Source organism: Rhinoraja longicauda, chromosome 25 (assembly GCF_053455715.1).
Source record: "Rhinoraja longicauda isolate Sanriku21f chromosome 25, sRhiLon1.1, whole genome shotgun sequence".
Taxonomy (NCBI): domain Eukaryota; kingdom Metazoa; phylum Chordata; class Chondrichthyes; order Rajiformes; family Arhynchobatidae; genus Rhinoraja; species Rhinoraja longicauda.
Window position 1 is genome coordinate 12,868,982 of NC_135977.1, and position 24,921 is coordinate 12,893,902.

At 39.5% G+C, this 24,921-nt stretch overlaps 1 protein-coding gene across 2 annotated transcripts in view; it reads right to left on the bottom strand.

The window, feature by feature from the left end:
* Positions 1–342: 342 nt before the first annotated feature.
* The window catches only part of top3b (DNA topoisomerase III beta), a 31,563-nt gene continuing 6,984 nt past the window's right edge, over positions 343–24,921 (bottom strand). The window contains exons 4-17 of one of the 2 annotated variants that reach the window (XM_078421929.1): positions 22,182–22,256; positions 21,222–21,418; positions 19,468–19,624; positions 18,299–18,412; positions 17,149–17,239; positions 15,335–15,489; positions 14,758–14,863; positions 10,509–10,655; positions 8,313–8,486; positions 7,910–8,038; positions 6,850–6,999; positions 4,553–4,653; positions 3,619–3,820; positions 343–2,245 (exon numbers count right to left, since the gene is read on the bottom strand). In XM_078421929.1, the coding sequence (XP_078278055.1) occupies positions 1,767–2,245; positions 3,619–3,820; positions 4,553–4,653; positions 6,850–6,999; positions 7,910–8,038; positions 8,313–8,486; positions 10,509–10,655; positions 14,758–14,863; positions 15,335–15,489; positions 17,149–17,239; positions 18,299–18,412; positions 19,468–19,624; positions 21,222–21,418; positions 22,182–22,256 (2,277 nt within the window). In that variant the 3' untranslated portion in view covers positions 343–1,766. The remainder of the gene's footprint in view (positions 2,246–3,618; positions 3,821–4,552; positions 4,654–6,849; positions 7,000–7,909; positions 8,039–8,312; positions 8,487–10,508; positions 10,656–14,757; positions 14,864–15,334; positions 15,490–17,148; positions 17,240–18,298; positions 18,413–19,467; positions 19,625–21,221; positions 21,419–22,181; positions 22,257–24,921) is intronic. The other variant, XM_078421930.1, reaches the window with a different exon arrangement.

The window sequence follows — 24,921 nt, forward strand, 5'->3', positions numbered from 1 at the left end:
AACTAACCTTAATTTTGATAAATAAATTAATTCTAATATCACTAGTGACTCAGCCTCTCTCACCACTTAGGCAGAGAATTGCAGGGATCAACTAACCTCGGGGTGTAGAGATTTCCTCTCATGTCGGCCCTGTATGGCCAGTTTCTCACTTAAGTATCTCGCTGAGAACAGGTAAAAATCAAGAGCAACTTCAAAACTACCATCACCACTTAAACAATCATAGGAAGAACACATGCAGACTGGATATTTATTTAACCAGGTATTGGCAGAAACTCTCAGCAATCTAAATGAAGTAATAGAACACTAATTGAACATTATCGTAAAAGAACATTCAGGTAGGAAATTTCTATTTTGTTACTGATGGAAATTGTACTCAGCTGGAGGGCCTCCATTGTTCACCCATTAAAGCAAGTTGACTATGAGTACTGCAATTTTGTGAATTGACTGTATGGGTGTCGAGGGTGCAAAGGTGATTCACCAGGATGTAGGCTGGATTAGATGTTTTTTTTCTTGGTGTGACTGATGAGTGACCTGACAGTTTCAAATAAGAGGTTAAGATATCAATAGTCAATTTATTTGTCACATGTGGTAAATAGGAAAAATCTTTTTTCCCAATGGGGGCGGGAGGAGGCTTAAAATTGAAGGGATGCGTTTAAGGTGAATGGGAGGTATAGAGGGAATCGAAGGGGGCAGAGTTTCCCCCCGAATGGTTATTTGCAGCATGCTGTTAGAAATGGTTGTGGAGGCAGATATCACAACATTTAAGACGGATGTGTACATGCATTTGATTTAATTACCCACGGCATAGAAGGCTACAGAACTAATGAAGGCAAATGGGATTGGTAAAGGTAAGCATAGACATAGTGGGTCAGAGGACCTGTTACTGTTTTATGCAACTCTGACTAGAATTTTTGTCAAAGATGGTTGTACGTTGTAAACAATGTCAGCTGCAAATGTTCCAGGACTAATATCCATTCTGCCAATTGAAGATGCTTGCCCTTTTTTCACACTGTTTTCACTCCATGCTTAACATTGTTTTATTCCCAGGTGATCATTTCTGGAGCTTTGCAAAAAATTTGCATCAACAGGTCAACTGCAGCGACAAAGATCCGAGGCTTAAATCATTACATTGATAATTCTTAATTTGGGTGCAGAGATGGTCAATATTGAATCTTCATTTTGAAGGGCATTTATTCATTTTATAGGATTGCACGTGTACTGTGCATCAGAGGTTCCTAAGAATAATTAAGAAAATAATAAGTTCCCTCTGATTCAGACACAACTGAGGGCATGAAAGGAGCCTCTTGTATTGCTGTTCCTAGCCTGACCATGACCAGTATTGAATATTGATTGGCTCAATGATATATTGTGTCAGACATTTTCCAGTTCAGTAATTAGAAGTTAGTAAATACATTTCAAATATAAAATTAAACATCTACAGGACAAGCATATATAATGAATGAATAGTCGGTCTATGTTAATGACAAGCAGAAAATTAGCACCAAATTTAGATCGAGGCCTCATGAACCATGTATTTTATTTAGAAGTGAGTTATTTCAGTTGGACATAGTCAACTGCCCAAATCTGAGTTGCGCAGCCTGCAGATTCCATTGTTTCTCTGAGTTTTCTTTTCCTTTGCCTCATTTCCTTGAATTCTAAGGCTCTGCTTTAATGTTTCAGCTGGAACAAGAATAAGCATACTACAAATTCCTTAAACAAACCAAAGAAAATGCAAGCCATCGGTTATTCAGGTTCCTAGTTCACACCTATACAAAATAAGCCGCTAGTGCAGCCATTTTGTCTTTGGGTTTCTTTGGATTGCTCCTGCCTGGAGGTCTACGCCCCCTGCCTCTTCCCCGTCTTCGTCCCTGTCCTCCACCGCCTCTGTGCATTGGGTGCTTCATTTTGGCATACTGAAGTTCCACAAGGTTTTGAAACACTGGATCACAGAAGACACAGCCTGAGTGTTGTGTTGCTTCACCAGGCAGTGGGGATTTTGCTTTGTTGAAGTCCACATCAACGATCGCTGCCTCACATACACAGGTTTCAGATGATACTTTCACTCTGTGGGCATTTTCAAAGAAGTGCACGACCACGTTGCAACTATTACAAGCCATCTTCCATTTGGGTCCTGAGGTGGGATCAAAGACCAGCACACCACTCTCACATTCAACACACTGGACGATCCCCAGCAGGCTCAGCGAATGCTGACAGGTTGGATGGGTGCATTCATTACATCCCATTCCTAGGAAAGTAAAAACAAATGTCAGTCTCCCGCAACTCAGTAATGTTCTTATTGGCTAAACCCATAATAACCTTTAAAGCTGCAGCAAGAAATAATTAAATTGTCCAGCTCACATCTGGTGCATAAGGCAAATAAATACTAGATAATAGTTATGTTGTTTGCACTCCAAATTATTCTTTAGGATGATGCAAAAACATAACAACCACCAGCTATTTATTTAAATTAACTTTACTGGCCTGCACAATTGAGTTTTTGAGAGCTATAGCTACACATTGATATTTATCCACATTGTCTTCAAATATGGATGCATGGCACATCACATGAAATCCATTGTGATTACCATTAGGTACCTTGTGTGTTGCAGGACCAACTTAAAGCAACAGAGCAGGGACATCCATGACCTTTTCTACATTGTGCCTAAATTGCGTATAACAATTTTTAAGAGAACACAAGAGGAAGGAAATCTGTCACTAAAAGGTATTACTACACATGCCCAGGAATAAAAAAATGAAACATGGGACATTTCTAAAACATTACTCAGCAAGTCAGGCAGCATCTCTGGGGATCATGGATAGGTAATGTCTTGGGTTGGGACGATTCCTCAGACTGATTGTTTGGGGAGGTGAAGAAGGAGAGTGGGGAAAAGAAAGCAGAAGAGAGGCGGGCAAAGCCTGGCAAGTGATAGGCAGATGGTTGTCCAGAGATGAAAAGACAAAAGGTGTGAGATAAGGTTGGAAGAGTTGCAAATTGTGAATTACAGTTTAGTTTATTGTTGCATGATCCGAGGTACAGTGAAAAGCTGTTGGATCCCGTTGGAGGTGGGGAAAGTGTTAGAGGATTATATGCTATATGCGATGGCTGATGGGGTGGAAGGCGAGGACAAGGGGACTCTGTCCTTGTTGCGAATGGGGGGAGGGGGAGGGGGAGTAAGAGTGGAGCTGCGGGATATCGAGGAGACCCCAGTGAGAGCCTCATCTATACTGGAAGAGGGGAAACCTCCGTTTCCTAAAGAATGAGGACATCTCCAATGATCTAGTATGGAAAACTTCATCCTGGGCGCAGATGCGGCATAGAGCAATTGGGAGTTGGGGATAGAGTCTTTACAGGAAGCAGGGAGGGAAGAATTGTAGTGTAGATAGCTATGGGAGTCAGTAGGTTTGTAGTAGATGTCAGTCAATAGTCTGTCTCCTCTGATGGAGATGGTGAGATCCAGAAACGGTAGGGAGATGTCGGAGATGGTCCAAATGAATTTGAGTGCAGGATGGAAATTAGTTGTGAAGTTGATGAAGTCAGTTCCATTGTAAATGTTCCAATTACAGCAGATTCACAAATAAAGTGAATTGAGTCAGCAATGATACTGACAGCTTTCTTACCTTTCTTCATATCACGGAATGGTGGGTGGTTGTAACAATACGGACACAGAGGATAGCTCTTCCCTCTGGAACCAGACGACCAGAGGACCAGTTCAAACTCATCGAGCGGACAGCGGAGCTCTTTATAGAGCTTGATAGTTCCATTCTGGGGTAAGTTGTAAGTATCGTCACAATGGGAACAATGCATCCGGCTTGGTTTGGCCTGCAAGGTAAGAATCAGATTTAAGTGGTATGTTATTTCATTTCGGTTTTGCTGCAGAATGACAATGATTATTTTTTACTTCTGGGATGACACGTCTACCAAATGTACATTGAGTAGCTTGGATGTCTAGATCTGGTAACTGTATAATCAGAGGTTTGGACCTCCGTGCACAAGTGTGGTAACTACAAAACAAGATCCTTAGATTTGCACATGGACCTGTTCAGAATTGTTGCATTTCCATTCACCGCCCGTGTAAGTGACACTATTTTCAATATCCAAGAAATAAAGTGCAAGAAAATGGGAGTCACATTCTCTGCCCTGAATCCAATAAATGAGAAAATGTTCTGAAATCCTATTCCTTGCTTCGTACCTACAGCAAAATAATTCTGGTCTCATATTTCCTACCGAGAAAATATAGTGTGTTCAGGAATCAAATTCCCGGCTCAGTAATTATAGTTCGATTCGATTGGATGTTCACTCCCTTTTCTAATGCTACAGTGAAAGAGGGTGTGAAGGACTCTTTGCAGATATCCAGAACAATACAGAGGGGTTTGTACTTTCCTGTGCCTGCCCTCCACATATATTGACGGTGTTCTGTACTTTCATTCTTTATTTAATATCTAAAATAATTAGTCTGGACTTATTCCATGCCCGGTAATCAGTGTGATAGAACATACTGGATTAACAATTGATTATCCCTGCACTCTAAAATTGCACATTCCCTTTACCAACCTGAATGTACTTCATGAATCGATGGCACTTGCCACAACGGGACAGAGGCTTCCCCGTTTCAGCAATGGGAGAAAATGACACCTCCATTAATTCATCCATGCCTGTCGAGAGATCAAGAACAGACTGAGCAAAACAGTAAGTAGGGGGCACGAGCCACCATGTCACTGACATTCAAAGGAGAACCCTGGAGTTAATCTTTCAAAGTTTTGGACAGGATCAAGCCATTTAGCCCCTGGTGTTTTTGCTGCTATTCAACCTTTGGCGTAACTCCACAAACCAACCTCCCTTCCATCCTCTCCATCTACACTTCATACTGCCTCTGCAAGGACGGCAGCATAATCAAGGACCAGTCTCACCCAGGTCACTCCCTCTTTTTCCCTCAGGCAGGAGGTACAGATGTTTGAAAACACATACCTCCAGATTCAGGAAGGTACGTGTCCCTTTGTTAGCAGGCAACTGAATGGTCCTGTCATCAGCTAGTGCGGTCCTTACCTCCCATCTACCCCATTGGAAAACTTTAAACTTTCTTCAATCAAACTTTATTTTCATATCTTTGCGCTAAATGTTGTACCGTTTATCTTGGCACTGTGGCCAGCTTGATTGTATTCATCAATAGTCTTTTCTCTTGACTAGATATCACGCAAACAAAAGCTTTTCACTGTATCTCGGTACACGTGACAATAATAAACTAAACTAAACCAATGCACTTGCCATTTCACCACATTCCTTAGTTATCAAAAATCTATAAATCTGTCCAAGATTAATTACTGTTTATTTTTAGAAAATATGTTCTAGGGACAAAAAATACATTTCTGCAAGATATGGAACTAGTCAAATCTGGACAAAGAGATTATTTTTCTACAATGTTATTATCTAATTACAATAAGCTGCGATGTAGATTCCGAGGAGTATACAGAGGTTTCACAGACATATAGATAGGCATTGTCATGGCAGATGAAATATAATGTGGAGAAATAGGTCATCCACTTTGTTAGAACAAACTTAGGAAAATAAGTTTTTTTTTAAATGGCGAGAGAAAGTTGTTAGCACCCATGCACATGTATACAAATTACAATTGTTCAGTCTTCATTAAAAACATAAGAATTTGAAGCATGTTAAGAACTATTTGACCCGTAGCAGTACAGAAAGTAATATTAAGCTAAATGTTTTTAGCCTATGTTGCAGAAGGATTCCTGTGCAAGTATAAAGAAATATATATTACTGTGAATATATATAACCTAATGAGACCACACCGGGAACATTGTGTACAGGTCTAGTCTCCCGCTCTAATTAAGTATATACGCCATACCAGAGCTAAAAAGGGTAACTAAATTGACTCCTGGGAGGGGGAGTTTGTGCTTTGAAGACAGGTTAAGCAGACCACCCTCTCAAGTTGGAAGATAAGAAGTGATCTCATAAAGACACAAAATGAGGAATGACATTTCCTCTGACAGAATGCCTGGATTCAAGGAACTCAGGCTCAGCCATCCAGGACTGAGATTACAAGGAATTACTTCATCGAAAGATTAGTAAATCTTGAGAATTCTTTACCCGAGAGTGCTGTGGTGGCATTGTTGCCAAGTATATTCAAGACAGGTATCAATAGATTTTTCAATAATAAAGGAATCAAGGGATGTGGACTTAGTGCAGCAAAGTGGCAGCAACTCATTCATAATAAAACTCAATTTTCTATAAGAAAGAATACAGTTTATTGCACATGCTGCCGTATCTTTTTCATGTTCTACCTTAGAGTGGCAAACTCCTTTTGCAGGGGAACACAACAGCATGAACACAACTTTCTTGCCTATAAACCAATTCTGAGGCTTAAGAGGAACAGAGGGATTGGGGAAGTTTTCTCAGTGGAGTGCCTAAGAAGTGAAAGAATTTAAGCACAGTATTTATTGTGACTAATAACAATGCTTTCCTTAACAACATTTGATGAAAGTTTTTTTGCTGAAATAATTATGGTTAAAGCTTTTCTACTAAGTGACAGGGTATCTATTGCCTTTTATTGGTCACGTTCTACTTTAAGAAAATTATGAAAGCTAGCTTCATGAACAAACAAATGCAAGAATCCATATCAGAAATATCCACAGGTGAATGTGCAGGTTATAGTCCAGAGTTATGGGTAAATATTGCAAGCTTTTGCTGCCACCACTGAATTTTACTCGACTGCATTAAACCACCTGCAGGACTGCATCTAAGGGAAGCCTTACAAAATGTGTCTTTGCAAGTGATGAGTTGAACCGCAGAGCAATTAGGAATTTGGTACAAGTTGTCAATGGATTGATTCATACCTGCTATGGAGTCCACAAAGAAATGGAACTTCCTTTTGAAGATATTCAGAGCATGCTCCAGGACCGGGGGGAAATCGGCCTTGCCGGCCGCAATGAGACCAAGCTGTTTCTCAACAGCACTGCGGATGGTGGGAAGGACAAGCTCCTGGTCTGTCAAAAAGTAAACAGATCATATATTTTACATGATATTACAGAATAATTGCTAATAAGAGAAAGGATGCTGCAAATAACTGCACAAATTTGATTAATTAATCACTGCTCTCCAACCCGACCCTAGAGATGCGGTTGAAGACAAAATTAAAACCTGATTTGACCACAACCAAGACTGAAGCTGACTTCAGCCTCAAGATTTTTGAAACCCGACCTGATTACTCTCAAGAATGAAATTCTGCCCCAGGCAAAATCCACATTCCGTCCATTCCACCCCGCACTGCAAAGACCAACATTGGGACATCATGATGCAGCTGTACAAGTTGTTGGTGAGACTACACTTAGAGTACAGCTAAAGGACGAATATCATTGTTGGAAAGGGTGCAGAGGTGATTTACCAGGATATTACCTGGGCTTGCAGGCTTGAGTTACATGGAGAGGTTGGATGGGCTGTAACTTTTTTGTTACAGTGCAGGAGGCAGAGGAGTGACCATATTGAGGTGTACAGATCATGAGTGGCATGGATAATGCGAACACTCAAAGTCTTTTTCCCAGGCTGGAGGATTAAAAAGCTAGAGGGTATACGCTTAAGGTGAGAGAGAAGAGACTCAAGAGGGATCTCAGGGGCGACATTTTCCACTCAGAGGGTAGTCCATAACTGGAATGAGTTGCCAGAGGAAACTATAGAAGTGGATACAATTATAAATTTGAAAAATATATTTGGACAAAAAATGGATAGGAAGGTGTTTAGAGCGCCATGGGCCAAATGCAGGTGAAAGAGAGAAGACTAGTATGACAACTTTGTTGGCATGGACTAGGTAGGCTGTAGGGCCTGCTTCCATGCTGTATAACTCTAAGGTTAAATATAGGCCCCCAAATTAAGATCCTAGGTACAGATTATTTCACTCACCAATTTTGTAATATCCATGAACTAGGACAATCCCAAGGTTAGTGGGTTTCAATCTACGGCCACTCTCCACGGTAACATAGTTGCGTTGACAGATGTTGTTGATGTGGACAGGGATGCTGGCATCTGTCCCTATTATCGAAAATAAACAATATAAGGTTAAACATTTCCAGATTAAATCTCAGATGAAGCCTCTACTGTTGCATTCCTCAGAACCAACAGTTACATCATTACTGAGATAAACAAAGGCCAAGAACTTGGTGAAACAAGGATGTTATTTTACAAAATAAGAGACTCAAAGTGCTGGAGTAACTCTGCTGGTCAGGCAGCATCATAATTTGAATCCCAGATATAATAGTATTGTTTCAAATCTAAAAGTCAGCCTGGAATAGTAAGATGAACTTACCAACACCGTGTTTTTCCATTAAAGTGATGAGTTCTGACTCTGTTAGGTAATCAGGTGGACTTGTCTGTTTCTCCAGCAACTTGACCTCATTGACAGCGAACACATCACCTCCCTCGCAGACTGGAAGAGTCTCCTCATCTGCTAGGCTCTGCCATGGCATCACTGCAGTGTAACCTACATTGCAGCAATAAAATCAAACATAGAGTGCATGGAGCACACTCAGGAACATTAGCAAATTTGCAGATGATACTAAGCTGGGGGGTAGTGTGAATTGTGAGGAAGATGCAATAAGGCTGCAGGGTGACTTGGACAGGTTGTGTGAGTGGGCGGATACATGGCAGATGCAGTTTAATGTAGATAAGTGTGAGGTTATTCACTTTGGAAGTAAGAATAGAAAGGCAGATTATTATCTGAATGGTGTCAAGTTAGGAGGAGGGGGAGTTCAACGAGATCTGGGTGTCCTAGTGCATCAGTCAATGAAAGGAAGCATGCAGGTACAGCAGGCAGTGAAGAAAGCCAATGGAATGTTGGCCTTCGTAACAAGAGGAGTTGAGTATAGGAGCAAAGAGGTCCTTCTACAGTTGTACCGGGCCCAGGTGAGACCGCACCTGGAGTACTGTGTGCAGTTTTGGTCTCCAAATTTGAGGAAGGATATTCTTGCTATGGAGGGCGTGCAGCGTAGGTTCACTAGGTTAATTCCCGGAATGGCGGGACTGTCGTATGTTGAAAGGCTGGAGCGATTGGGCTTGTATACACTGGAATTTAGAAGGATGAGGGGGGATCTTATTGAAACATACAAGATAATTAGGGGATTGGACACATTAGAGGCAGGAAAAATGTTCCCAATGTTGGGGGAGTCCAGAACAAGGGGCCACAGTTTAAGAATAAGGGGTAGGCCATTTAGAACGGAGATGAGGAAGAACTTTTTCAGTCAGAGAGTGGTGAAGGTGTGGAATTCTCTGCCTCAGAAGGCAGTGGAGGCCAGTTCGTTGGATGCTTTCAAGAGATAGCTGGATAGAGCTCTTAAGGATAGCGGAGTGAGGGGGTATGGGGAGAAGGCAGGAACGGGGTACTGATTGAGAGTGATCAGCCATGATCGCATTGAATGGCGGTGCTGGCTCGAAGGGCTGAATGGCCTACTCCTGCACCTATTGTCTATTGTCTATTGTCTTTCTAATCTCTTTTCAACAATACGCTTAGAAAACAAGAGGCAAACATACATAACAATTGTTTCCTTTGCAAACAAAACTGTGGAGAACAGATGAAAAATCAGAAAGTAAATCTGCACCAAAAAGCTTCTGGGTTGCATTCAATTATATTCTCAGTCAAATGGCGAATGCTACGATCGGCAAGCATGTTTTTTATGTTAATTTAGTTACATTTTTTTAAAATGCCTAGGATTTTAGCGATTAGTAACATAAAACTTTTGCCTGGACCAAACTAGCTAAGAACTCCATCATAGTCAATGCCATTTCTTATGATTGCTTGTTGTGGTAATTGTGCCCTGTAACAACAAGGATATTTAGAAGTCTATAGTAAAAAGTAGACGGTCAATATCAATTTATTAGTTATGTTATGTCCATATGTACTTTTGTTAACTTTCTATGATAAATTTCCACTCCACATGTATATTGTAAACTGTCAAAGAAAACCTAGGCTGGAAATAGATGATACTTGTCCCTAACAAAATGATGACAGTTCCAAATCTGATAGAATGGTTAAGCAATTGATGTGTTTACCAAACACTTTCCAATACATATCACCCACCATTCCCCCCTTTGCTGTTTTCTTTTTATTCATTCCCAGGATGTGACATTGCTGGCAATACTTCCACCCGCAGTTGCTCCAGAATTGAGAAGGGTGTTAACAGCCAAACATAACGGTGGGTCTAGAGTCACTTATAGGCCAAATTGGATAAGTATGTCAGTTTCCTTGTAGATTACCTTCTCATCTGAGAAGTAGATAGGTTTGTACAAAATATCCAATAGTTCCAAGGTTGTAATCATGATTTGATTTAAAATAAACTAGATTTATTTAATTCATTGAAATTAAATTTCCCAGCTGCCACGGTGAGATTCAAAGTCACGTTTCTGGATCGATGATTCAGAACTCCGACTGATAGTTCAGTAATTCAACAAATTCAACTACTATACTATGTACCCAGCATACAACATTTAACTGATTTTCCATCCTTACCAGCTGAAAGTAAAGTCTTCCCTGTACAAGTAAAATGTTCCTCATCAATATTGAAAGCGACTGTGGTTTGGAGGTATTTGCAGTCATAGCTGATTGTAGCAATGAAGTGCCTGGTGATGTACTCATAAAGCCTCCAGCCATCACTACCTGGAACAGCAGTCAATATAACAATAGGTTAGAAGTAAGCTGGAGTTCAAAATGACAGTGACAGGAGAATCAGATCTTTCCAGTTTTAGTCCAATTGGACTCGTGCATCCTCATTACTAATACAATCATTACAAAAAATAGTTTGAATATAAAACTCTTCTTCAAATTTTTGATTGGTCATTTGTTCTGAAGGAATCTGCTTTTTTTGACAAAATGCTTTTGAAATGGGAAAATATAAAATTAGTACGCAATCTTATTTAAAGCAGAAAATCACAAACCACTGTGTGAAACTTCACTCGTGCTCCATGAATGCCGTAATTTTCAATTATATTTTTGAGTTTACATTCTGCAATTCGATCCCATTTACAAGTAGGCTCATTTAGTTTTTGGATTTTTTTAAAATGTGGCGTTTTGTTTCTGCTCTATTGGAAATTATCATGAATTCCAAAATCCCTTTCAATTTCTTATATATCAAATCTTGTCAACTATTGGTTATTGAACAATGCTTGTATCTGGAAGTATTTTAAAAAAATCCTATACAATCATAATGCTACGTCAATTGTCATCTATAAATATCCTGTTAAAAAATACTAAATTTTAAAATGTTGCTTAGGGGCAACTTGGTACAATGAATAGAGAAATGAAGGTGATTATCTAATTAACCAACCTCCGTCAAAGAGCAGATAAAATCAATTTGAGCATGTAATCTCACAGGTATTATTACCAGCACAAATCAAAGGAAAACAAATCAAAAGCAGGAAGCTTTGCTGGTACATTTTCTTAGCACAGCATGTACAGCAGCCCAGCCAAGTTAATTGCTAATTGCTAACTTTGCATTGATTTCCTGTAGAGCTCACATCCAATATTAAAAGATTGCCAATTTAGCATTACAAGATCCAATCTGGAGATGGGTTTGTTATTTACAGCCAAATTTCTCTAGCACTCCTGAAAATGTAGAGATTCAAAATAACATTACACCTTCTCAAACAATTTCAGGATTTACATCTTCACAGCTCTATTTGGGAGCCTTTACATTTCTTGTAAGTAATTTGAATTTGTCTATTACCTCAAAACAATATTTGTTTAGTCTAATTTTGCAATATTAAGTAATGCCTATCTTTAAATTGTAGAGTGACCAGACCTCCTAATAATTATGGGAAAGACCAACTAAAAGGAGCTTTGTCTCAAAATTCAACAAATTTCTGCCAGGATTTTATTTGACCCAGTTTTCAAATTTGCTGCCTGGTGATTTGAGAGTGAACAGATTGCTTATGCTTGGAGTTGACTGAGAGATAATTACTGCCCCAGCACTAAGCAACAGTTGTCATGGCAAGTATCAGCCTGAGTGTATGATACTGCATTTTGTGAACTGAGAATTTAAACAGCAGTTATTATTCCTGATTTTATATTCCACACTTTTTGAATAGAATCTTATGTTTTTTCCTACATAATTGCCCCTGGCATCGGTAGCATTCTAGCCCAGCCTATAACATTCTGAGAGGATTTACTAAGACAATACTACTCTTCCACTATTTCTATTGCATTGTATGGTTAACGCAGTTTTTAAAAATAAAAAGGCCTGATCTCACAATAACAAACGTTAAATTTTAACCACCTTACTGACCAGCAAGAATGAGGTGGCGGGGTAATGCAAATCAAATTCTGCTGCTACTATTTCCAAGTAGCAATATCAAGAGTGGAGATATCATGTGTCCACCAAATGAAGTCAGGCAAAGTAAATGACGACTCAAATTAAGCTCCAATTTTGCTTTGTGATTTTTGGAATGATTCAGGAAAAATGCACCCAGCATCAAACCTGCCAGGAAAATCTGGGGAAATCCAGATAAGGCCAGAAGTATCCAAACAAAGAATTCATATAGATGGAAGACAGGATTTCACAGAAATGCTCTCCCTTTGACCATTCTCACACCAACACTGGTCTGCAACCTAAAATGCTTTCAGCATTTTGCAGCTTTTGTTTACCTCAGTGCCAGGATTGAAATTAGTTTTAATTTCCTTATTTATTCATGGAATTCTAAAAACTTTTTAAAAAGTCGAGTATTTTTATTCCATATATTTACAGCTTTCCTGCTAACCTTTACCCTTATTCGTTCAATTTCAAATCTTAGAATGCACTACCATGACTGAACTACTCACCCACAATTAGATAATCTGCCCAAGGCATTTCATCACATGGCCAAATCTAGCAATAATACCAAGATAAACCAAAACCAATACCCCTTTGTAGCCATAGTTTTATATTCCTTGAGAAAGTCCAGGAATCCTTTACTGAATTTATTCCCAAGTTTTTCATTTTTGTAGTTCTGATGAAAGGTCTTCAATCTGCGATATGCACAGCTTCTCTCTCCACAGATGCTGCCTCATTTACTGTCTGAAGGGGGGTCTCGACCCGAAACGTCACCCATTCCCTCTCTCCTAGATGCTGCCTGACCTGCTGAGTTACTCGCCATCGACACCGGCGACTGTGCAATCCTGCTCCTTCTCGACCTCAGCGCAGCGTTCGATACAGTGGACCACACCATCCTTATTGACCGTCTCCGGTACGCGGTTGGCATTGATGGCACTGCCCTGAGCTGGTTCGCTTCGTACCTCAAAGATAGGAGTTTCGCCATCAACATAGGCAGTTATTCCTCTGCTCCAGCTAGCCTCTCCTGCGGAGTTCCACAAGGCTCCATCCTAGGCCCTATTCTCTTCTCTCTATACATGCTCCCCCTTGGCCAAATCATTCAAAGGCACGGCATTTCTTTCCACTGCTATGCCGATGACACTCAGCTTTACCTCCCCCTGAAACCCAACAACCAGTCAAATTTAAACAGCCTCTTACACTGCCTTGAGGACATAAAATGTTGGATGGCACAGAACTTCCTCCAATTAAATGAGAGCAAGTCTGAGGTCATCCTATTCGGCCCCCCCGACTCCATCAAATTGATAACAGGCAGTCTTGGAAGTCTATCCTGCCTAGTCAAACCGCATGTCAAAAACCTCGGCATGATATTTAACTCTGCATTAAAATTTGATAAGCAAGTCAACGCTGTGGTAAAAGCCAGCTTCTTCCAACTTCGAACCATAGCTAAAATCAAACCTTTCCTCCAATTCGACGACACAGAAAAAATCATTCACGCTTTCATTTCCTCCCGCCTAGACTACTGCAACTCCCTATACACTGGGATCAGCCAATCTTCCCTGTCCCGCCTGCAACTGGTCCAAAACGCCGCAGCGAGACTCCTGACGGGTACCCGTAAAAGGGACCACATCACCCCGATTCTGGCCTCTCTCCACTGGCTCCCTGTACGGTACAGAATCAACTTCAAGCTCCTCCTATTCACGTATAAAGCCCTAAATGGACACTCCCCCCCTACATCAAAAATCTTCTAAACCCCCTCTCTAGCTCCAGGTCCCTCAGGTCGGCCGACTTGGGGCTACTCACTATCCCGCGGTCTAGGCTTAAGCTCAGGGGTGACCGCGCTTTTGCGGTTGCAGCTCCTAGACTGTGGAACAGCATCCCTCTCCCCATCAGAACTGCCCCCTCCATCGACTCCTTTAAGTCCAGGCTCAAAACCTATTTCTACTCCCTAGCGTTTGAGGCTCATTGAGGAGGCGCTGTGAACTGTTTGCGTGCTACTGTATGTTTCATTTTTTTTCCCATTGGAACCTAATCAGATGTACAGCACTCTGGTCAACGTGGGTTGTTTTTAAATGTGCTATACAAATAAAATTGACTTGACTTGACTTGACTTGACTCCAGCATTTTGTGATACCTGCCTCATTTACAGTATCTTCAACATTTTTGAAGTTGTTAAGTCATTTAGGTCATTCCATTCACTCTGCTCAGGAATTTGCATTCTGTATAATTAATGTTCTAAGACTATTCTCGTAAATTACATCACTTTGTAAGCCACAGATTGTTTGTACATCTAATTCCATGATTTAACATTTATCCACCAAGGCCACAGCACTGAACAAAATCCTATCCAAACCTAAGGCCCATGAAATTCAGTGGTAATTAATAAACACAAACATCACAGCCCACACACAGACTAAGTTTGGACATGTTTGTTGTTGTAATGAAACACAGACGTACCCAATTCAGCTTCTGTTGCTGATCGCATTGGGGTGATGGGTGGATGATCACCAACGTCCTGACCCTTCCGAGGACGATTAATGCCTTCAGTAAGTAAAGCCTTCACCTACAAAATAATTTAACTCTATTATTGCCAGATAAGTGATTTCACCTTTATCTCACCATTCATTTTAATTTCATCTTTCAAAGTAATTATTAGGATAGGGTGACGAAATAAAACTAGTACAACCAACAATAGATCGGCATTCAGTGTTTCTAATGAGCGAGTAGAGAGTAGAACAAAGAAAAAAAAGCTACCACTTTCAGACAGAATGGGAGCAGTAAGGTGCGATTGTGTCTATTTTCACTGGCCATTTAAAATTATTTTTGAAGCCATAGTTGCAAAACAAATGACTGAAATAATTATGTTGGTTGCATCTCAGTTGAAAAGTAAAACAACAGACTGGAGTAAACCCATAACACTTTGAGGAGGAGGAACGGCACATGTTTACCAGCACTATCAGATTCAAAGCGCTTTGGGGCATCTTGAGAAAGACTTCAAAAGATGCTATGTATATGTAGGTCTCTTTTTACCAACCACGTCACTCCAGTTGATGTTATTTGCTTGCTGTCGGAGGGTTGCTTTGAGGTCGAAGTTTTCTGGATATTGTGTGGTCTCTGTTCGAGGGTAACTGATGTATCCTTGAGTGTAGAGTTTCTCAGCTATTTGCATGGTATGCTGTGGGCCCATCCCTGGTCAGGCAATTATATGAAAAATAATATGATTTAAATACATCATAAAGTCAGTGACAGAAACAATCAACCCAGTTCATAGATATGCAGCCCAAATAACAGGTCTTAATTTTAACATCTTCCTGACAGCCTGCTATTCTGCCTTAAAGGCTTTTGAATAGATTGAATAAGAATATTGATTTGGGTTTTACAAACTCAATAATGTAGAATGCAACAATATATAACTAAATGACCAGTATGTTCATCTAATATATTTTTAATATACTTTACTCATTGGGATTAAATTACTCCATATTGAATTTGATACCAATTAAAAATAATTGAAAATGAACTCTGATATATCAGCAACACTTAACACAATGAATGCATTAAGAAATACTGAACGTTTGAAACAAAATTAGGAAATTTAGAAAATATAAATGCCAGTCAGGATCCATGAAGGGAATAAAACATTTTACACTTGAAATATCAATCCTCTGTAGAATTAAAGTACAAGGCAGATGCACTAATGTGAACAGAAAGAATTACTGTGGATTGGTTTAAAGACTATCACGTTAAAGTAATGGAATTCCTGAAACCAAGAGGTTCAATGTAATGATATTGGGAAATATAACCAAAGACTAACTTCCACCATTTCAAAAGTATTAGTCAACAGGGCTTGTCTTTGCTGGAATTTAGAAGAATGAGAAGGGATCTTATAGAAACATATAAAATTCTTAGAGGATTGGACAGGGAAGAAAATCCTAAAAAATGAAAGAAGAATCCTGTGTCACCTTTCCTTCTCCATTGTAGAATGTCCCCAAAAACAAATGCAAATACTTTGGAAAATGATCCATTATCAATGCAGCCAGCAAGAATAATTCCGTAGAAATAGTTACATTCAATTCTTGAGGACAATCAGAATTTCTTTTTATTTTTTTTGCCATTGCTGACTAATAACACCTTGGTCAAACTGCCATTAAAGTACAACACATACAGTAACTGAATATAAATTTCAGACCAATGGATTGAGATATTGGTCAGGGTATTGAGTACAGGAGTTGGAATATCATGTTACAGCTATACAAGGTTTACAAAATTCATCAGAGTCACGATTAGGGCGAATAGTCAAACTCTTTACTCTAGGGTAGGGGAGTCATAAATGAGAGGGCATAGGTTTATGGTAAGAGGGGAAAGATTTGAAAGGGATCCTTTTAACACAGAGGATGGTGCATACATGGAAAGAGTTGCTGGAGGAAGTGATAGAGGTGGATATAATTACAACATTTAAAAGACATTTGGAAAGGCTTGGTAAGGTCTCATGAACCAGACTCCAGAGATGCGGGCCAGACGCAGGCAAGTGGGACAAGCTCGTAGCCAACTTGGCCAGCAGAGATGAGTTGGGTCGAAGGGCCTGTTCTGTGGTGCACAGCTCCACGATTAAGTGAAAAAGGCAACGTGACCAGAAATGTATGAACCCTACAATCTTTTCAAAAGCCAAATTAATGTATTAGTTTGCACTAATTTCAATACCTAATAAATAGTTGAAGTTGCATATTTAAAAAGATAAAAGGAAATAAAAAGTTTAGGCATTATTCATTTGAAATACTCAAGACACTTTGATCGTACTCAGCTGAAGAAAAGTAACTCATCAGTAAGAGCTGTTAATGCAAGGCATACCCAGTGCAGAACTTCCTACACGTAACATCTCCACAGTGTTCAGAGCCTGTGGTCTCTGCTTCACCTTCTCCTTTTTACTGACAGATTGCACCTGAAATAAAACATGAAAATAAATAACCAGGCTACAAACTACCTCCAGAGTTAAAGATGAGAACCTCTACTTTCAGTTGGATGCCATCTATCATAAGCAGGGGTATGCTGAGGAATGGTATATATTTGTAAATCAAAAGTCCTGGAACTAACTACATAACATAATCTGAATGACTGAAGCATGTCATTGGAAGTATATCATTTCAGGTGTTTCGGTTTATTCAAGGACTCTCAATGATCTATGTACGCATTACAATTTTACCCAGGTATGTTGGCTGACACATAGGCATCCTCATTATAGGTTGCAGAGACAGCACCAAAGAGTTTTATTTTCAGCCTAAAATTCTCTTCTTCCATTTCTCCCGTCTCCTTCTCAATTTATCAATTTTCCCCATCATTTCCATCCCTTGCTTCTCTCTACCCTTCCAGTATATCATTTCCACACTTAACCCCTTCCCTTATTGCTTCCTCTCACACCATTTCTCTCAAAAAATTGCAATTCCCATTCTTTCTACACTTGTGTTAAACAAGTGCATTCCCTTTATGTAGATTAGATATTTCTACCTATCTGCATTTAGGCGATTATTTTGTGTGTCATTGACAAGCAGTTATTGCCCATTCTAGACCATTGAAAATGTTAACAACCCTTTCAAATGTCTGTGGACTCTACTTGTAGCAGTTTAAAAATAATGAGTACTTTTTAGATCACAGCAAAATGCAGATAAAGTGAAGATCAGAATAGGCCAGCATGATGGGCCTCTTTCCTGATAGAAGTTTGAATAAACACGTTGGGCTTGTATAACAACCTATTGTCATTATGATCACTTTTCCTGAAATCAGATTTTAGATCCAGATTTCTTAAACTCAATGAAAATTCTCAAACTTTAAATTTTTTTGGACTCCGTCTGTGAATCTTGAAATCATTGTTAGATCACTGTTATTATGAAATGGTTATACCCTGAAAACCACATCCCCATGCATCTTTTCCCCTCGTGATACCCCAAGGGACACAATAACAGAGCATGACAGGGGCTTACCCATTCCCCCACTCCCCACCTACCTTTGTTTCTTTTGTGGACTTTGTCATATTCAGATACATCTGTGCTATATCTCGATCAAAAACTCTGACTCTGTCCCAGTCTAGAACCATGGAATCACCAGCAGAATTAGTGACCTGTAACGAAATAAGTAAATTGAGAGTGCAATGACCCCAAATTGTTCATTTGTGCTTGCAGAGCAGTTCGCTCTTGAGAAACTCATTATTTTTCAAATTGCATGGCAACAGGAAACATAGAATAATACTGACGACAACAACAGCAGATATCTATCAGCTCCCAGAAGGAAAATAAAGGAAAGGTTTGCGTCACTCATGTCTAAAAGTAGGATGTTCCAACATGTCATAAAGATGGTGTCAGCCAGGCAAGAGACACTGCATTTTACAATTTATTTATTAACTGCATTTAACTGTCTGTGAATGGAAAATGCTTCTTGGTTTTCTGAAGCTCTCCAAATATGATTATCACATTCTTAAAGGCAAAATATCATTGTGGATCAAAATTTGCACCATCCAAGCATTAACATTAGAATTACTAACAATGTTTAGTTTTGTTATACAGCACGGAAACAGGCCCTTCGGCTCAGTGATCCCCGCACATTAACACAATCCTACACACATTGGGCAATTTTCATACACCAAGCCAATACCTGTACGTCTTTGCAGTGTGGGAGGAAACCGAAGATCTCGGAGAAAACACACACGGCCAAGGGGAGAATGTATAAACTCCGAATGTATAAACAGACAGCACCCGTAGTCGGGATCGAACCCGGATCTCCGGCACTGCAAACACTGTAAGGCAGCAACTCTACCACTGCTCCAACGTGCCGCCAATATGCAGGAAAAGCCCACAGATAGAACAAACAGCACCCATATATGATTGGGTTAAGTCCACAATCAAGTACAGTAGATGCAAATGGGACTGCCATTCCCATGTGGGTCTCTACAACCATTGCAGATACTGCATGCCAACAGAATACGGACAAATGCAAATCCAGGTGCAAATCCAGTCTCTTCGGAACTGACAACCACTCCTCTTTAAATAAATAACTTTTTGACAGTCTGCTAAACAAAGGGCATTTGTCTAGGATTGTGCAAATTGGTCCTTGATAGTCAATGAGAATGCAGCAGGCTGAAGGGACTACGCTATATACCACTATGACTTCATCACAAACCTTTGCTTGCAGGACCCAGTAAGCCTCAGGCTTGAAAGATTGTATCTTGTCATGTCTCTCTACACAGAAACCAAGAGTGGGTGTCTGGCAGGGTCCGAATGAGATGAGAGTACTGTCCAAATTCCCATATTTACCCTGAAAATATTTGGTCTGAAACCTGGAAAACAAGTGGAAATGTCAGTTACTTACTCGGAAATGATTGTTTTCTGCCCTTGCAGAGTCCTTTAAAATTCAATGAAACCTATCTCAGTCTATGGTTAATCACCAACACAAGGTTTTTTGTTGCATTAACAACATCCAAGAGACATGTGTGTTGATAAAATACCAGAAGCATGGATGATTGAGATAATGGATAGGGCGAAATGTGACAGGCAGGTTATATTGGAAACAAGAGTTTGTCTAGATGATTTGTCTCCTTATTTCCCTAGGTACAGAGGAGGTAGAAAGTATTGTAAAGTGGCAAATGTGCCAGTCTTGTTCAAGGAAGAGAGCTAGATCATTTCTAAACACTAATATCACTGGTAGGGTTTTGGAAACAATCAATGGGAGTAAAACAGGTACAAGAGAAGATTTGAGTTAATTAAGGAGAAATAGCAAAGACAGCAGAAAGTTTGACCAGCCTAGATAAGTTTTCTGATGAAGCAACCCCGAACCTTTACTATCAAAGACGTGGGTGACAGTTTCATTGGAACATTACCTGCCGCTCCTCTTCAAGTTGCAACACCATCCTAATTTGGAAATAACAATCATTTTGTCATGGGTTCTACTTTTGAACTCTTGACTGCTGAGCAATATGGGAGCATCTTCATTACATTGACCACAATGGTTCAAGAAAATGACTCACCACCACCTTCTCAAGGACAATTAGGATTGGGCAATAAATGATGGCCTTGCCAGTGATGAACAAATCCTAATTTAAAAAATTCAAAAATTGAAGGAGGAATGTGATGGACTTAGTGTGTATGAATTTTAAGAAAACTTCCGACAAAGTTCAATGGACTGTGGTTATTACATCTACTAATATCCAAATGCAAGCGCTTTCTTTTTATAAAGATACTACACATTAGTCTGATACATTTTTCGGTGCTTCCGCTAAGCGTAGAGTAAGTGGGAGATAGAACCTGGTGAGTTTCAGCCAGTCAGTGAGGAGTGTAGCCACATTCTGTATCCCAGCATCAGCTGCACATTCCAGATTCCCTATTCAAATTTCAAGATAAAGAGCGAGCCCAATGCGGAAACATCAGAATTTCCAAACAATCAGATACCAGATTAGCAAAATTTTACTGTTGCTAGTTTTTTTGCCAAACTGTGAAAATTTGATTTCACTTTTACACAAAAGAATTCAAAATATTGCGATAATTACTTTAACTTTTTTTTTAAATTCTAGAGCTTGTTGAGCAACAATGTCAAAGTAGTAGTGTTATTGTTAAAGACTATATTAGATTTGTCACAAAGGATGCTTAAATGATTCAAGGAATTTCTTAAGAAAGCAATGTTCTGAAGAATATTGTTACGGGTTTATAATGATTTCATATTATATTGGATGAAAACAAGTGCTAGATTCAAATACCTTACCTAGGAATTCAACTACCTAGGATTATTCCATTGGACTTTTAATCAACAATTTGAAGGTCTTTCTTTGGGATGTTCTATTTATCAAACCCAATCTACTTCGTCAAGACTTGCAACATGATTATTGAATATCAGACCCGGTGTTTCTGAATGCTTTATATATATATGCACTCTTGCTGTACCTTGTAAAAGCACAACCCACTCTCAGATCAAGCTCCTGACGTGCATCAACTGAGAGTGCTTCATTCCGATTAGGCTCTCCTAATTCGTTCATGGCCTTGTTAATATCACAATCCGTTATTGCACTGAACTTTGCACGATAAATCACCCTTTCATTTCCACGGGGAATGTTCATAACAGGTTTAATGGCATCCAGTACCTGAATAAACACAAAAATACACAGTGCAAGTCTGAATGCAAAGAATACAAACTGTGGAAAAATGCACATTGCGCAAAAAAGTACTCTTATTGAAATGATTGATGGGTCAATGCTTATATCGCAACGAATCCAAAAGAAGGATGAAAATTCAAAATAAAAGGCAAGTGTGCTGGAAAACATTTTAGAATAGAGCTCTGAAGCATCTTGCAAGTGAACTTTTTTGTCACCACTAATTTATCATTACTTGGCTGCCATTCTCAACCTATACAAACACCAACCTTTACATCATTAGGAATAATTTAGGCAAGATTTTGGCTTATTACGTATATATATATATTAGCAATGGTTATGTAGTTTAGAGATAGAGAGCAGAAACAGGCCCTTCGGCCCACCGAGGCCGCGCCGACCAGCGATCCACACTCACTAACACTATCCTACACATACTGGACAATTTACCATTTTACCAAGTCAATTAACCTACAAAACTGTACTTATTTGAAGTGTGGGAGGAAAACATAGATCCCAGAGAAAACCCACGCAGGTCACGGGGAGCATACAAACTCTGTACAGACAAGCACCCATAGTCAGGATCGAACCCGGGTCTCTGGCGCTGAAAGGCAGAACTCTACCCCTGCGCCACCCTGATTCTTCTTCTTGTCATTGTTGTCCAGTTCTCAGTTTTGGGTGGAAAAGAAAATCTCCTTTGAATACTATGAAATGTAATATGCTTTTTTTTAAACCTACGATTAAAAAAAAATCTTACCTCAAAGCAGATGTTTTCTCCTTCCTTGTCACAATCCAGCCAGAGAACAATGTAGTCAATGCCTCGCCCTTCCACCTGCACAAAACAGATAGTACATGAATAAATGGGATGAATTACTCAAATCCACTCTGGTGCAATACTAATGGAACAGCTATCCTCATGTTCAGAAGTTAAAGTGATCTCTCAGGTAAATGATAAACAAAGTCATTGCACCATTTTGAAGAACATGCAAATTTTTACTGATAACCTTGCAAACATTAATGTCTCAATGGTCATATTTCATAAACATCTCTAATCATCATATTGCCATGAGAAAGCATGTTGGATGCATATTAATTTGTGTTTCCTTCCTCACAATGGGGCACACTTCAAAAATACATTATTGCTTGTTAAGCACTTTAAGAAGATCACCGAGGAATTAGAAAAAACTGAAAATGAAGAAAGGGTTGCATTTAATTAAAGCAATAAACTCAAAGCTTTGATATGTTGTTGGACAAGTAAAATAACTGACATTTAACAAAAAGCTAAATCCCACACAAGTGGACAGCACAATAAGATGTTAAACAAGTAGTAACACCAAACTACTGTAATCCCAAACCTGCTAAATAACAAAAAGCCCAATGAAACTACAAAATATTGTAGTTCAAAGGGATATGGAGTATTAGTGCATGAAACAAAAAGTTAGCAAGCAGGTACAGCAAATAATTAGGAAGTGCAACGGAATGTCGGACTTTTTTGCAGAGTATAAATGTTTTGAACCAACTTGACAGGGCACAGCTGCAGTGCTGTGAGCATTTTTGGAAGGATATTGAAGGAAATATATGTTTGTTTCGGAGGAAGTGCAGAGAAGGTGCATTGTCCATTTGCGGGATGAAAATAGCATATATCTGAAGAATGGTTGAGTAGATTGGTTCTATATTCATTGGAGTTTAGAAGAATGAAAAGCAATATCATTGAAACATAAACGTTTCTGTGGGAAAATGACACAGTGGATGTTGAAAGTTATTTTTCCTAGTGGGGGAATTAAGAACTTGGGAGCCATTACTTCAAAATAAGAAGTAACCTATTTAGGATAGAATTGATGAGGAATTTCTTATCTCAGAGGACTGAGACTTTGTAATTTTCAATAACTGAGTTGCAGTTGAATATGTTCAAGAAATTGATGCACATTTTAACTGAAAGGGGGAGAAGTAACATAAGGAGAGATGAAGACAGTGGTACTGAGATCAAAATTGGATCAAGCAAGATCACATTGAATGGCAAAGTAGGTTCAGGGTATTTCTTGCCCTCATCCTACTTTTGATTCTTATGAATAAATCACAACTTCATTCATTTAGACAGAAAGCAAACCATTCTCAATTAAATGAGAGATTATATAGCTCTACAGTAATTGATCAGAATTTACAGCCAATAAACTGTATTTAAGCAGTCTTCAAAGTATTTGCATATACTTGACAACCATGGGTTTGGTACCATATACTGGATCCCAAGAACAGGTTGGTACTGGACCAAGAAAGGGAGTTTGTTGAGTTCCTCCGAGATGGATTCTTAGAGCAGCTTGTACTGGAGCCTACCTGGGAGAAGGCAATTCTGGATTTTGTGTTGTGTAATGAACTGGATTTGATAAGGGAACTCAAGGTAAAGGAACCATTAAGAGGTATTGACCATAATATGATCAGTTTGAATCTGCAATTTGAGAGGGAGAAGGTAAAATATTGCAGTATTGCAGTTGAATAAAGGGGACGAGGGAGGCATGAGGGAGGAGCTGGCCAAAATTGACTGGAAAGGGACCTCAGCAGGGATGACGGTGGAACAGTAATGGCAGGAATTTCTGGGAATAATCCAGAAGATGCAGGATCATTTCATTCCAAAGAGGAGGAAAGATTCTAAGGGAAGTAAGAGGCAAACATGGCTGACAAGGGAAGTCAAGGACAGTATAAAACTAAAAGCGAAGACGTTTTACATAGCAAAGATGAGCAGGAAGCCAGAGGATTGGGAAACCTTTAAAGAACAACAGAAGGTAACTAAAAAGGTAATATGGGGAGAAAATATGAAGTACGAAGATAAGCCAGCTGAGAATATAAAAGAGGATAGTAAAAGCTTCTTTAGATACGTGAAAGGGAAAAGATTAGTTAAGACAAATGTGGGTCCCTTGTAAACAGAAACAGGTGAATTTATTATGGGGAATAAGGAAATGGCAGACATGTTTAACAGATACTTTGGTTCTATCTTCACTAAGGAAGATAAACAATCTCCCAGATGTATTAGGGGGCAGAGGATCTAGGGTGACGGAGGAACTGAAGGAAATTCATATTAGTCAAGAAATGGTGTTGGGTAGGCTGATGGGACTGAAGGCTGATAAATCCCCAGGGCGTAATGGTCTGCATCCCAGGGTACTCAAGGAGGTGGCTCTAGAAATCATTGGTAATCATTTTCCAATGTCCTATAGATACTGGATCTGTTCCTGTAGATTAGAGGGCAGCTAATGTTATCCCACTTTTTAAGAAAGGAGGGAGCGAGAAAGCATTGAATTCTTGACCAGTTAGCCTGACATCGGTGGTGGGGAAGATGCTGGAGTCAATTATTAAAGATGTAATAACGGCACATTTGGACAGCAGTAACAGGATTGGTCCAAGTCAGCATGGATTTACGAAGGGGAAATCATGCTTGACTAATCTTCTGGAATTTTTTGATGACGTAACAAGAAAAATGGATAAGGGAGAGCCAGTGGATGTAGTGT